The sequence below is a fragment of the Urocitellus parryii genome, chromosome 12 (assembly GCF_045843805.1).
Source record: "Urocitellus parryii isolate mUroPar1 chromosome 12, mUroPar1.hap1, whole genome shotgun sequence".
Classification (NCBI taxonomy): Eukaryota; Metazoa; Chordata; class Mammalia; order Rodentia; family Sciuridae; genus Urocitellus; species Urocitellus parryii.
In genome coordinates, this window is record NC_135542.1 from 82,480,248 (window position 1) to 82,496,893 (window position 16,646).

Genomic DNA, 16,646 nt, shown 5'->3' on the forward strand with positions numbered 1-16,646 from the left:
TTAAACATAAGGTTAAAACACAGCATCCATTTATTTGACTTTTCTAATTTGCATGAACTTCTACCCACCCTGGCTAGAACTATAGCATAAAGTTTTGCTACACATGCTTGCCTATGAGTTAAGTCAGGAAAAGTGAATATAGTACCAAGATTTACCTACTTCCTTAGAAGAAGCAGACATGAAAACAAATGTTGGATTGTCTAACACATAGCATTTGCTACAGAAATATTTCCATTGTAGTATTTTCTTGCAAAAAAGTCTGTCACCTATAAGAACTATATATCTACACACTTTAAGAACCTGAAAACAGAATCTTCTAGCCTAATTTAAAATACAAATAAAAATCATTAGTAGGTTTTTAACTCCAACGAATTGACATGGTGGAATAGAAATTTACTAGCTGAAATGTCAACAAAAATCTTCTCTGTCCTCAAACTGATAGTAAGACTAATAGATGTATGTGTTACCTAGTGAAAGTATTATTTACCTGTGCTTGTGGTTGGTAGTAATTAACCCACTTTTCTATTGGCCAATCACAAAGCCTCAAGCTGTACACTTTCTGGTGAGGAGGGGAAACGTGGCTGGATGCTGTCCTACTTCAAATGGCAAACGATGTCTGTATTTCTCTCCTCTGGAAACTCACCAGCTGTACTTCCATATTGACACTTTACCCTAATCACACCTTCCCATTTATTTTTGGCTGCATCTATTGTGATAAGGATAACAGAAAACATTTATATCTTAAGATCATTTATATCTTAAGATCAGCTATGTTTTCAAAGACAAATAACCAAAATATCAATATTCACGCATAATGGTAAGAGATTAGTCAGAGATGATCTTTTAAAGGTCCTTTCTGCTAGTGAATCTATGAAAATGATAAAATATTATATTTCATTGATGTTTTGATTTTTTTTAAAACTGAAGACTTTAAAATCTTTGGAGTTATTCAGGAATTATAAATGTATAAATTAGAGACCACCAAAAAGTGACTGCTGCTTATGTTTTGCATACCCCAAAATGTGGCTAACGCCCACCCAGGGCATGTTTAGACTTGGTTGGTAATTACAATTGAGCTGTAAAATATTTTGACAGTTTCCAACTGTTGTGTACTTGTTAGTCATTTGGTGGCAAATGCAATTTGGTGAGGTTTTTTTGGTGGGGCATATTTAATTAAGACTTTCAATTAAGTAGTATGTCACAGTAAGCATTAATACAAAATTTTGTAGCTATGAACTATTTTTATATTTTACCCAAGGCAGGAAAATGTTTTTCTTTAAAAACATTGCAGTTTAAGTGAGACTCGCCATGCTTTTATGCTTCTATTTTTCATTACAAGCTTTTATTTGTTGTGTAGTAAAGCATAACCACCCAACACTTAATTTGTAACCTGAACATTACGTATGACTTTCCTAAGTAAATGATTTCAATAGCAAATAAATCAAAATTGCTCATGAGAATTACAGGACTGAAAAAAAGAAGTGAAATAGATTTTTGTGACATGTTTTTATCCTCTTTTTACATGAAAAAAGATAATAGTAATCTAATTTGGGCTATATGACAATTCGTAAAAAGAGAGTGTCAGCCCTTTTTAATCAAGCTAGTTTGTTGGTATAGATAGAAGAGTGTAGCTGAAGCATTTTTAAATCTCTATTAAACAGACAGCTATTGTGTAAATTATTATTTCTGAATTATACAGTCAGTGGGAAAATATTATGCTCTTATCAATTATCTAAAGGCAAAATAATAGAAATCTCAAAATCAATTCATTGAAAAAGTTATTATTTAAATGGTACAATTACTACAGTTGTCTCAATATTTTTAGACATTTCAATTTTTCTAAAAAACATGAAACTAAAATATCAATATATTCAAGCACAGTGGTAAGAGATTAGTCAGAGATGATCTTTCAAAGGCCCTTTCTGCCTAGTGAATCTATGAAAATGATAAATTATTATATTTCATTGATATTTTGGTTTGTAAGGGGGTATTCTTAGGGGATAAACAGGAAATATGTGAAACTAGCTTATTAGTTATTTAATTTTTCTCATTTTTTTTCTTCAAAATATTGAATGTGATCCATAAAGATAAACCAAATGTTAAACTGAATTAACTTGCACTATATCAACTCAGGCTTTATTTTTAAATCTATTATCTCCTCAAAGGATCAATATTGGGAAATTCATTAGACAAATCATGTTCATTGACTATTATAATTTAATATTCATCAGCAAAAGGACTAAAATGGGGTCAGGGAAAAGGTGGAAATAAGGAGCTAATTACTAGTTCAAATTAGAGAAGTGAAGTAATTAAAATATAGTTGGTTTCATGATTGTATGTATTTGAACAATTTATTAAATTATACATATTAATTGGGTGAATAAATTATGCTCTGATAAATAATCTCTTTAAAATTTAAGAACAGAATTTAACTTGAAAAGGTTACATCAGCTTCCTAATGCCATATCACCTATGCTACATTGCTAACTTAGACTAGAATACATTTATAATTGAATTTGATTCAGCCTTGTCCAACAAAGGCCAAAATTTGCAGAAAAGCTGAATAAAATTGTCCCAAGTATTATCTTAGATATTATCTTGATATGTGATTTATCATATTCTATTGATTAGTACCTACATCAAATATTTCTCTCAGAAATATCTAAAAATATGCTTTCCCCTATGATTAACATTTCTGGTTCAGTATTTCTCTTTCATTAATATTTTTATATGGCCCATGCATGTATGGATCTTCTTAAAATCACATTGTTATTATATAAAAAGGTCATCTTGCCAGGCATGAGGGTGCAGACCTGTAATTCCAGCAGCTTGGGAGGCTGACGCAGGAAGATTACAAGTTCAAAGCTGGCCTCAGCAAAAGCAAGGCTCTAAGCAACTCAATGAGATCTTATCTCTAAATAAAATATACAAAATAGGGCTGGGGATGTGGCTCAGTGATTAAGTGCCTCTGAGTTGAATCCCTGGTACCCTGCCCCCAAACAACAGGTCTTCTTTTTTATAAGACATCCTTTTGCTATAATGGTTCTTTATTTTATAAACCACTTTTGATGTATACTTTTTAAAATTAATATCTGAACTCCAGTTTTATTTTACACATGCACCAGAATAGCAATCCCATGATAAAGTTGTTTTGTAAAAATGAATATCTCCATTTAATTTTACCAATTTATAAACTAGTAGCATAGGTAACACACTAAAATGCATTTAATAAATAGTATATAGAGTTATAGGTAAAACAGGTGTTAATAAAATGCATGTCATTTTACATAGATTTTGGTTTTCTCCATTTTAATTTTTACTTAACTCTAATACTTGCTTCTTTTTAAAAGAATATATTGAATAAGCACACTATCTGAGTTGTTCTTGGCATTTTATCTATATCATTTTATTTCAACAAAATTATTAAATATTGAGAAAGTCCCCATCTTCCCTACTTTACAGATTTTATGTAATTTAAAGCAGAATGCAAACAGGAATTTTGGGGGGATGGTATCAAAATGATTCAGTATTTTTTTAAAAAAAATTAATGTTTAGGAATAATTTTTTAAATATTAAAAAAAGAAGATGATTAGGTTTCCTCAGCCCTACAAGCTTCTAAAATACCAGATTATAAAATAGCACTATGCTGGTAAAAAATGGTAGGTCACTGAAGGAGAATATCTAGCTCAGAAATAAGCATGATCTAAATCAGTCACACTTACACAGTTTCATAATAATTTAATGTACAAGAGAAGAATCACCACAAAACAATGAAATTCTAATCAGGAAATGATGTTGGGGTAATAATTTAGAACTTTTTTTTTTACTCCAACAATTTATTTATTTATTTATTTTATAAGAGAGAATGAGAGAGAGGGAATTTTAATACTTATTTTTTAGTATTTGGCGGACACAACATCTTTGTACGTGGTGCTGAGGATCGAACCCGGACCGCACACATGACAGGCGAGCACGCTACTGCTTGAGCCACATCCCCAGCCCAATAATTTAGAACTTTAATTCACAACATTTCATTCACCAAAATATATTTTAGTTAGGTGAAGGCATTAAAGTATTAAATTAAAAATGAAATTAATTTTTAAAGAAAAAGAAGAGAGCTGGGCACAGTGGCACATGCATGAATCCCAGTGATTTGGAAGGCTGGGGCAGGAAGATTGCAAATTTGAGGCTAGCCTCAGCTTAGCAAGACCCTATCTCAAAACCAGAACAAAACCAACAAGGACTATCACTGTGGTTCAGTGGTACAGCATCCCTGGATTCAATCCCCAGTACTCCCTCCCTTCAAAAAAGGGGAAAAAAAGAAACAATAAATTAATATTTACTAGATCTCTTGGGAGAAAATAACTTTCTAAACCAATAGAAGCAAAAGATACTACCGAAGAAAAGATGGACAAAATGAACTATAAAAGTTAAAATAACTAAAAGTTAAAAAGAAAAAATAAGAAAGATATATTTCCAGTAAATAGAAGAGTAATAGCTACTATTTGCATGAATAAAAGTAAATTAAGGTTCTAAATAATTCTGTCATTTCCCAAGTATTATTTTTTTATTTTGTGATGCTTCCTATAATGCATATTAAATTATTATTCTAATTTTTAAAGGAAAACTAAGTAGCAGAGCTAGGAATAAAACTCAGATCCAATGATTCAGAGTCCACGTATGCTTTTTGGCTCAAAGCTATGTGCTTTTCTTATGCTATATTTCCACATGAACATAACTTCTCCTTCATGGCAATCTAACTGTGGCTTAGTTATACTAAATTTATAGGACAAAAATTATTTTTTACAGGAGAATTAATTTATTTTTATTTGATTGTAACAAAGCAGCCACAAAAAGATTAGTGCATTGGCCTGCCTTGCTTCTTTCTGTAAATAGGTTGGATATTGATGAAAAAAAGTGTTGTAGAGTTTTTGAGTAAACAAATGAAGTATTGTAGAGTTTTTGAGTAAAACAAATTATCTATAAATAGAAAACCCAAATTTAGATTATGAGCTTTCTATGACTTAAAATTCATTCTCTTGAATTTTGACTTTTATGGGTTGTTGTTGTTGTTGTTGTTGTTGTTGTTGTTTTGGGTTTTTTTCCTTACTGTAGTCTCAAACTCCTGGCATAGCCATCTATAATTAATTAATAATTAAGTGCTTGAGATTTTGTTAATAGTAATTCTGTATTTTTCCACATACTCTTAGAAATTCATAATTGTTTCACTCCTGTGACATGTTGACAGTATGTGATTATTTTGAATTAAATCTGTATTGGTAAGACTAACACATGGCTTTAGAATGCCATTAAACAAACTTAAATGTGTGAATAATGACACAATGCTTTCAGATAGACATAGTGAATAAATATATCTGGTGTAGGATTTTATCCTATTTGGAAGGTAATCAGTCTATTACTATTTGATGGGTAATGGAAGACTTCAGGCTTCTAGATCAGAAAAATATTTACTTCATTACTTCATTGCACAGCCCATAATATGAATATCACCAGTGGCTACCCATCCCCACAGCTTTGTCAAAGTCAGAATAGAAAATAAGGACCATGTCTATACATATCAGAATGGGTACTGGGGTCCCTGAATGTTGCAGCTTATTATAAAGATGCAGACAAAGAGACCCTTGTAATGGTCAGTTTGAACTGTCAGCTTGATTGGATTGAGAAGTTGATGATTAAGGGGCTTATGGGTGTTGGGGGCGTGTCTAGGAATGTTTGGCATGTGAGATAGCCAGTTGAAATGGAGACCCTCCTAAGCATGGGCAGCACTGTCCAACAGGATGATAGCGTAGATGGAATAAAAGTTGGAAGAACAAGGAAGCATCAGCAGATACAAGCTCCATTCTTCTTGAACGGGTTCTTGATGGCTACTGCAATTGTCTGAGGTTATCAGACTCTTGCTCTTTCTTCTTTACTCTTCGAAAGCTCAGTCTTGGACTAGGATAGCACTGTTGATCCCTTGTTCTGGGGCTTCAGCTTCTTGGACTGCACAGCTGCTGGTTCTTCTGGCTCTCCAGCCTACATATAGCCATTGTGGACTATCCAGCTCCTGGTCGCATAAGCCAACCTAGTAAAACCCCCTTTTATAATTATACTTCCTGTTGATTCTGATAATCCTCTACACAGATACTGTGTACAACCATTAAAATAGAACAAAACAAAACCCCAAAGAACAGAAAAATATCTGGTTGAAGGGGTAAACTCTGATTTCCAGAGGGGGGAGGGGACAGTCTGATTTCCAGAATTATGATGAATTATTATATTTAATTATTAGTTTCAGATATCCAGTTTCCAACAAAAGAAATCACAAAGCATAGAAAGAAACAGGAAAGAGTGACCCATTCAAAAGAAAAAGTAAACCAAAAGGAATTGTCCCTGAGAAGAATCTGATGGTGGATCAACTAGACTAAGACTTTAAAACCGTAATCTTAAATATTCACAAAGGACTAAATGAAGTATCAAGAAAATGATGTATGGGGCTAGGGCTGTAGCTCAGTGGTAGAGCACTTGCCTCGAAGGTGTGAGACCCTGATTTCGATCCTCAGCACCACATATACATACATACATACATACATACATACATACATACATACATAAATGGATTGTGTCCATCTATAGCTTAAAAAAATTTTAATAGAAAATTATATATTAACAAAGTGGAAATGTCAACAAAGAAATAGAAAACCTAAAAAGAAACTAAAGAGAAATTCTGAAACTAGAAAGGAAAATAACTGAAATTTTAAACATTACTAGAGAAAGTCAAAGGCAGATTTGAATAGGCACAAGAGAAAATGAGCAAACTTGAACATAAGAAAATGAAAATTGTTGAGTTTGAGGAACAGGAAGAAAAAAGATTGGAGAAAAGTGAACAGGGATGGAAATATAGCTCAGTGTTAAAGTGCTTGCTTAGCTTGCATGAGACCCTGGGGTTAAGTCCCTAGTACCACCAAAAATAAATAAAGACAAAGGGAACCTAAGGGAATTGTGCGATACCATCAAGCTGACCAAGTACACATTGTTGAGAGGAGTCCTAGAAGGAGGGGAAAAAAAAAAAGAATAGAAAGAATATTTGGAGAAATAATGACCAAATCTTCTCCAATTTGATGAAAGATACAAGTATGAACATCTAATATTGAGGAACTCCAAAATGAAATCAAAGATCTGTACCAAGACTCATTACAATCAAACTTTGAAAGAAAAACACACAAAAAAATTTGAAAGCAAGAGAGAAGTGGCTCTTTGTAAAACTATTATCAAAGAATCCTATATCCAGCAAAATTATTCTTCAAATATTAGGGAATTTGTTTCCCCTAGAATTACCTTGCAAGAAATGCTAAAGGAAATCCTAAATGTTAAAATGAATGTTACTAGATAATAACTCAAAGATGTATGAAGTAATGAAGATCTCAGAGAAGGAATAAACATGGGCAATTATAAAATCTATGATTTGTAACTCTACTTTTTGTTTTCTACATAAATTAAGAGATGTATTAATTTAAAAGAATAAGCCATATTCTAGTTAATAAAATTCTGTATAACATGTCATTAATATTATGCTGATTTGTTTATATTTTGGATATACAATGTGTAAAGATGTATTTTTGTAACATTAATAAATGATCATAAAGCTGTTAAAAGAGGAGGATAACTTCTTTAAGTTTGGCTACTTTCAGAATGCGGAGGATAGGAAACATTCATGGGATCATTTAAGAAAGATCAAATTGTAAAGGCAAAAAGGAGCTTAACGTCCGTCAGAAGCAGATTGTGCAGCTGGTAGATTCTCAATAAAAAGCATTTTCCAATGGAAACAAAAAAATTAAAATAAAAAAACAAAAAATATCTCAAATCAGCAACCTAATTTTGTAACTTGAAGAATTAGAAAAGAAAGAGCCAATTAAACCCAGAACTTAAAAAAAAAAAAAAAAAAAAAGATTACCAAGAGTAATCAAAATCATAGCAACAAAAGCAGGGGTTGTAAGTATAGTATCAATAAGTATGGTGCTTGCCTAGCATTTGCAAAACCCTGAGTTTGATCCCCAGTGCTGCAAATAATATAATATTTTAATAATAAATAAAAACTTTTTTAAAAAAGGAGTAGGTCAGCAAACATAGTATGTTAGCATTATGGTATTAGGTACACAGGGCCATAAGTGAGTGACAAGTCCAGGTGGGTCAGTGTGCGCCACTCTGGCTTAGGAAAAAAGTGAACAGGGATGGATCAGTGAACAGGATCTAATAATACCTTGTACACATAACTATCAAATCTCCCAAGGGATGTACTTATAGTACGCCCAAGAGTTATAGTATAAGGAATCTATAAGCTTTGTTTTTCAATAGACATTTATATTTTACTCGTAGGCCTCCAAGTCTGCATGAAGTTTACCAACCATGTGTCATTTTTATAATAAATATTGTAGACTTGTAACAGAGACAACATTTTATATTTATATTAATGCAGTATATTTTTATGGAAATGATGTTGGGAGATGGTAAACTTAAGGACTTTTTAAAAATATTTTGTAGTTGTCAATGGACCTTTATTTTATTTATTTATTTTTATGTGGTGCTGAGAATCGAACCCAGTGCCTCACACATGCTAGGCAAGCACTCTACCACTGAGCCACAACCCCAGCCCCAAACTTGAGGGGTTTTTTTGTGTGTATGAAGAAAAGATTTAGGCCTGCTGGTAAATCTTTTCTTCCTGGGGGGGGAAAAATCATATCTTTATAAAATTGAGTCCATGAATATAGTATATCTCCCCATTTCTTTAGGTTTCCTTGGATTTTATAGCAGTCATGTGCTTTATTTGTAGATTTATTCCTAAGCACAGTCATGTACCACATAACATTGTTTCAGTTAACAGTGGAATCACATATACAATGGTAGTCCCATAAAATTAAAACAGAACTGAAAATTTCCTATTGGCTAGTGATATCCTAGGCATTATAATCTTATAGCCCAAATTCATGTATTTATGATGATGCTGTTGTAAATGTGTCTGTGCTACCATTTGTGTAAAATTGTAGCACATATAATTATGCACAATATATATTTGATAAACAACTGTGTTACTAGTTTGTGTATTTTCTATACTATACTTTTAATCATTATTTTAGAGTGTTTTCAATTTATTTTTTAAAAAAAAAAGTTCACTGTAAAATGGTATGTCTGTTATACCGGTAGTAGCCTCATACATCTTGTGGATACCACTTCTCTTGATTATACCATTTTCTTTTGTTCTTGATTTAATATTGTATTGTTTTCTTCATTATGGCCCCCATAAGCATACAAAATCCTCTGGTAATGTTGCCAGTAAGAGTCCCCATCAAGGGATTTTCCTGGAAACAAAATTTAAAATCATTAAGGACTATGCAATTGGAAAATCAGTGATGGTATTTGCTCACTAATCAGGTCTTGCCTGTGTCCCACGAAGGTAATAGAAATGGGGTTCCCCTTGGTGGAATGGGCTGGCTGCAAAATAAAAGCTAAGAAAAACAGAACAACAAAAAAATCATAGGACACAGAAAATATTTTCAGAAAGTGGGTGCTGGATGGGCTAGCTAATCTTATGGATCCAGCTTCTGTACTAAAAAGGCAAAATGGAGCCCATACTTGCCTTATTTATATGCTTGTTTATTTATATCTGGGAACTTCAGAGGCCTTCCATAGAATGTTCTTCACCAAAATAGGTTATAGGTGGACTGTCCAGTTCCAAATGAATTACGCCCCGTCTCCAGAGCTACTATGAGGGATCTTCCTAATAGAGTGTAGATAAAGATCATGTACCTTGGGCAATCTATTGTATGGGAGAACCACAGATAGTTCCCAAGGTTAAACCTAAAATCTCCCTGGCTACCATACCAAGAGAAGATCCTCAAGTAATTCATGAGTGGCTTCCTGCAATCAGATATGTCCCATTCAACCATAACCACAATCCTGAAGAAAAAGAACAAAGTGACAAAATTATATAAGGATTTGAAACAAAACTAACAAAAATCAAGAAGGGCACAGATCATATGTACAAAAACTTCAAATGACATGGATCAAAGAGCAGATACTTTATTTTGTTTTCAGGATGACAAGATCACCTTAAAGGACTTTAGGTCAGCATACTATAGTGACACAGCCACATCAGTGTTTATAGCAGCTCAGTTCACAATACCTAAGCTATGGAACCTACGTAGGTGCCCTTCAACAGAAGAATGGATGAAGAAAATGTTGTACATACACACGATGGACTATAACTCATCCATAAAGAATAAAATTATGGCATTTGTAAACTAATGAAAATGGAAACTATAAGTGAAATAATCCAATTCCAAAAAACAAAAGACCAAATATTCTCTCTGATATGCAGATGTTAACACAAAATTAGGAAGGAGTAGGGAATAATAGAAGTTCATTGGATTAGACAAAGGGAATGAAGGGGGAAGGTGGGGAGGATGGGAGTAGGAAAGATAGTAGAATGAATCAGACATAAGTTTCCTATTCATATATGAATACATGATCATTGAACCACCACATTAAAAAAATACAAGAATGGGAAGTTACACTCCATTTATGTATAATATGTCATACACTCTACTCTCACGTATATCTAAAAATTTTTAACAAATAAAATAAATGAAAGAAAATATCACCTTACAATGCATGATCACACTTGATTTTATTTGTATGCCTCTATGAATTGTTTTAATTAAAATTTTTTGATATATAGGAATTTAGTTTTGTACATTGGCACCTTTACTAAATTTAATTAATTTTAATAAATTATATATATAATTTTTTGGGTTTGGGGTTTTCCTCATACTCAGTTATTTACTATAAATAGAAGTATTTATTACTAATATATCTTTTTTTTCTGACCTTAATGTACCAACTGGAATCTGAATAAAATGCTAAATAAAAGTGGTGATAGATTCCTAATCTCAAAAAGGGAAACCTTTTAGTATTGAATATTTTACCATTGTGATATTTACTAGGCCTTTGCAAATTAGGGAAACTGTGCTGGCTTGCTGAGATTATTTTTAGAATATAAATGGACATTAAGTTTTGTAAATTTTTTGCATCTATTTAGATAATTTTATTATGTTTTCCTTATAATTTGCTAATTTGTTAAATTACTTCCATAGATTTGCTAAGCCAGGTGTATATTCCTAGGGTTTCAGCAGGTATAGACTCACTATCTTAAGTCTATCTAAGTTCTGCAGTTTTTCTAAGTTTTGCAGTTTACATTACATCATGGACATAATGCTTACTGTCTTTATCTAACACACACACTAATTAATATACTCCACAGTCAATAATCCTATAACATTTTCTGGTACTTATATCTGATGTCTTGCCCCTTTTATAGATTCTAGGTTTCCTTTCTTCTAATGTCCACTCTTATCTTGCCTACAAAACCAAAAGCCTGCAGAGAGGGTACCTCTCCCTATTTTCCACCTCTGCCCAGAAAGGCTGGAAGGAAGCCACCCAGGGGGCATTCATTATCAACTCCTGGTGGTAGAACAATTAATTCCCTGGAGGCAGTTGTCAACTGGTTAGGAGGAGGGGGAAGTATTTTGAGATATTAGCATTTTATTTCTTTTTTATTTTTTTTATTTTATTTTTTGTTGTTTTTTGTTTTTGTTTTTGTTTTTTTATTGTTGGTCGTTCAAAACATTACATCTAACTTGATATATCATATTTCACAGTTTGATTCCCATTTTTACCCCGTATACAGATTGCTGAATCACTTTTATTTCTTTTTTAATTGCCCCCCCCTCCTAACCCAACTGTTCTTTATCTAAACTGACTATCTAACCTTTTGCCCTGGTCTCAATCCCCTCTCTGATTAAGGATACCCTTACTACTGTAAGGGGAAAATGGACGATGACCACTCTGGCTTTAGCTGTGCTTTAAGAAGACTCTATAATAAGATGGTAGGTCCTGAGAGGGAGAATTTAGAAGAAGGAAACCTTGTTAGGAAGATTTTCACTTTTATTTAGTCAAAAGGAGATAGATTACAAAAATATAACCATAGCATCAAACCTGTCCATGTATTAACCAGTAAAGGATGACAGGTGAAAGAAAAATTCAAAGGTGATTCAAAGAATAAAAGTCTAGGCAATTGGGACAATAGCAATTTCATTTGCAAACACAATGAAAATGAGCAGGTTGCAAGGAAAGATTAAAAATATGATTTTTTAACATACTGAGTTTGAATTTTATATGGCAGGAAGGACAGCCAGCTGGAAATGTCAATTTGAGATGGTTTGAACTATAAATGTACATTTGGGAATCATCTGCATGTGATAGTTGGAATCCTGAGAGTGAATCAGCTCAAAGTATGGAAAGAAAAAACTATTCAGAGAAATACCTAGAGGAATAGATAGCTGTTTAGTGGAAGACGGGGAGATAACCAAAAGAGAAACTATAAAGGGGATATAGCAGAAAAGAATGGAATTGAAATTTCTCATAGCTTTTAAAATTTAGGAAATTTTTTTCAGCAAGTTATTTGACTGGGTTTTCTAAAACAGATACTATTGCCATTGTTGGAAAGAATATTTTGGTGCCCTTCTTATTAACATGTAATCTGCTGTGTTAACATAAATAACATATTAAAATTAACTATATTTCAGAGTTCAGTTCTGACCCTTATGAACAGATTTTGCTGTTTTTCTTTCTATGGAAAGAAATGTATTGCAGTCATTCAGAGCTTCTTTCACCAAACACATAGGAATAGATACATTACCAACCATTACAGATGCCCTGTTTTACACATAGAATATCAAGGTGCTGATATTATTTTCTAGTTAAAGCTTTGTCTGCAGAGTAAAACCTTCATTATGTTAAATTTGTGGCCTTTGATGTTCCAAAAGAGGCCCCCAAAATAGAAGTTCAGTGCTGCTAATGCTTTGGTGTTAATCATAATTGTAGTTAGATTGATTAACATGAACTGAATGATCTTGCCATATATAGTGTTACTTTTTTAAATGCATTTATTTATTTAACAATGTTTACTGAGTGTCTGCTGTCGTTGGGTACTTGGGATAGGTTCATAAATAAAGCAAACAGGTTACTGACCTCATATGTCTTTTATTTAGTGATGACAGGTATAATAACCAATAAAGTAAAAGATAAAGTATATGAACTGTAAAAATATGGTAAATAGTATGGCAAAAATACAGCAATATAAGGTCTATCAGGAATGCTAGTTTGGGGTTGGGTGATTGAGATAGGCTGCATTATTAAATAGCATATTTCTAAATGGTGAAGGTTGCACTGGAGTTAAGCGTGCAGATCCTTAAAAGGAGAACACCAGGAAAATGGAACAATCCTTGCAAAGGTCCTAAGGTTAGACCATTTCTGGGGTATATAAGGAACAACAAAAATTCAGTGTGCTTCAAAGTGATCAAGGGAAAGAGTGTAGAGAAGATCAGAGAGAGGTAGTAGGATAGAGGAGAAAGAAAGACCTTGTTACTACAACGCTCTGAAATAGTTAACCATCATCATACTCATTCTACAGATGAAACAGACATAAAGAAGACAAGTAATCTGCCATAACATTATAACAAGAAGCAAATTATTTGATTCAATTATATACTGAAACTTTCACAGTGATTTGATTATTAATTCCTTTATGACCCTCTACAAAATATTAGATGAAAGATCAGAAGTTCTGGAGTAGTTGTTCATTTAATACTGCCTCTAATTTCCTTTCTCTGCAAACCAATATGACCATCTATAGGGCCTGTAATTTCATTACTTTCTTCAATTTCATATGATTTCCTGTAGTCAGAAAGGTAGTCAGTGTCCTTAATATGAGGCTTTTGATGAAACAAATCCAAATTTTGGTTTAGTTCTTCTAGTCTTTTTATATTGAGTTTTCTTAGAGATTTTAATAATTATATATATATATATAATATTTTAATAATTATATATATATATTATGCCATCATATATATTCTTTATTTTTACATATAGAAATTCATCCTAAATTGTAACAGTGATAATGACATTTATACATTACCTCTGTACATGTGACTGACAATTTGAATGAATCAGTATAATGATTATAGGATTATTTGGCCTATGTTCATACTAACCATGCTTGAAGTGACTCACTGCCTTAATATAATTTCTTATAGAAAAACATTATAATAAAGATAATCTTATAGCTAGTAGACAAATAAGTAAGTAATAGAAAAGTTTGAAAAAAAGTGAGTATGTGCCTAGTTTAGTGATCGCCTAGCTCATTCATAGACCACTCTCTACTTTTAGGTTAAGTGACTAGAGAGATTTAAAAGTCACAGTGGACAATTAAGTGAAAAGATAATTTAATGGTTCATTTTTATAACATTAGATTAATAGTTAAAAGAGCCATTATTTATTCTAAAGTAAATTTACTATATTGGGAATTTTATATTTACCCACTGCTTCGTATTAAATGGAACTGATTCAAATTTGTTGAATTTTTATGATCCATTTTTTTTAGCATTGACTTAATGTAGGTGATCTTTGAAAGAACAGTGCTTTGCTAGATTCATGATTGTTTATATAATGATTTGTTAATCTGACAGTTAATAAAAATGAGAAATTATATCCTTGGTGTTTCTTGGTGGTCTTCCCACAGAAGTAGTAAATACATAAATCAAAATCATGTGTGGTTGATGATTTTAATCATTTGGCACTGACATGCTTTTGTCAAGTGGGGGCATCATTGGTCTTTCTTAAATAAGCAGTATGTTAAGAATGGCTTGCTTGTTAAACGACATTAAGGGTAAATAATTGTTCTCCTTTCACCTTTCTTTAGAATGCCTCTCTTTTATGTCTGCCTTATTATCATAGCAAGCACTTTTAATTAATAGCAAGATTAAAATCCAGAAATACTTAATCAATTTCTTTATATTTTTCCATTGTATCAGCCTCCAAGTTACTGTCACAAAATGTAGTTTTTCTTCAGTAAAATAAAATGACATAATTTTAAGAACAACAAAAATTTAGAATAAAAATCTTACAATGTAGTCTTAATTTTATTCCCATCATTGTAGTCTTAAATATATGAACAAGGGGGAAAGAAAATGATAAAGATTTTAAAGACATGTATAACTAACTCAGCTAATATTTAAAAAAATAGCTCTCAGTGATAATTAAAATGTATTTTGAGTATATCCAAAATGAATACTATTGTGTACTGTTGCTACCAGTAACTGGTTATTGCTAAAAACTCAAACTATTTTGCTGTTATTAAATTTATATGCTTGAATATGATAATCATTGTTATTTTTAAATGCATACATATGATTACTGTATTTTAAAAACTTGCTATGATTTTGATCTCTCCTCTACTAACAATTTAGACTTTAAAATGCATTATTTTTAATCCAGTCGAAAAGGAACCATGTTTATATGTGATTGCAATTGGGGGGAATTTTTAGTGTGTGAAAATTGCGTAGGTATTTAGCATTATGTATTTAAATACTTTAACATGATGTTTCCATCAATAAAACTCTTTGCTTATTCTTATATATAAGTTTAAAATCTCACCTATCTACATCCTTGTCAGGCAAATGCCATGGGCTAAAACTGAAGATAATAATTTAAGATTTATGTCTCCCTCTTGGATGTTATAGTTGTCATGAATTGACAGCTTTGAAGGACCTAAACTGACATCAAAGGGTTCAAATGATCTAGTTAGGTCAATTAATGTTAATTTTCATCTTTCATTAAATTCTTTTAATGTTTTCCTCTTCTCCTTTCTTCTAGCCAAGTCCTATACCAAGTCCTATTTTGGGGCGAAAGCCAAATGCTAGTCAGTCATTGCTTGTATGGTGCAAAGAAGTTACGAAAAACTACCGAGGAGTGAAAATCACCAATTTTACTACATCATGGAGAAATGGTTTATCTTTTTGTGCTATATTACACCACTTTAGACCAGACTTAATGTAAGTAGAAACAGTTTCTATTCCCTATTACATTGCATAAATAATAGAATTTCTTTTCTTTTTCTTTTGGCAGAACTTGGGATTAAACCCAAGGATGCTCCTCCACTGAGCTACCTCCCCAATCCATTTTATTTTATGACACAATCTCACTAAGTTGCCCAGGCTGACCTCAAAGTTGCGATCCTCTTGCCTTATAGCAAGTAGTTGATACTACAGGCATTATGCTACTATTCCCCAGTATTTACACAGTTTTTAAAAGAACCCAAAATCATTTCATAGAACATGTCCTGAACTACTTGACTTTATATTTCTTTTTTACTAGCCACACCTTTTGCTTTTTTGAGAGAAGTATATGCCAGGAAAACTGCTTCCTTCTCAATACCTAAAAAACATATTTTCCCTTTTAAAAAAATGATTTTTTTCTCCTTAATCTTGAACAAAAAAACTGACTTCAAATTATTATGAAAATTGCGTTAATGTTAAAATGAGATGAGATAAAGAAGCCTGTAGCTCTTTCTACATTGACAACAGGGATTACCTCATGGTAAATTTGGTTGTCATGGCTAGTCTCTGGTCCCCTGCCTTAACTTCTCTTTTAGATGGAAAGCTTCAGGCAGTGAAACATGTAATCACTGTTTTTATTTATTTATTTATTTATTTCCTTAATTTTCCACACTATTAGTTTTGTTGATTGAATTT

General features: G+C 32.2%; 1 protein-coding gene across 6 annotated transcripts in view; it reads left to right on the forward strand.

The window, feature by feature from the left end:
* Positions 1 to 16,646, forward strand: part of Ehbp1 (EH domain binding protein 1) — a 305,243-nt gene that overhangs the window by 184,783 nt on the left and 103,814 nt on the right. For all 6 annotated transcript variants that reach the window (XM_077792155.1, XM_026387183.2, XM_026387186.2 and 3 more), the window contains one exon: positions 15,769 to 15,947. In XM_077792155.1, the coding sequence (XP_077648281.1) occupies positions 15,769 to 15,947 (179 nt within the window). The remainder of the gene's footprint in view (positions 1 to 15,768; positions 15,948 to 16,646) is intronic.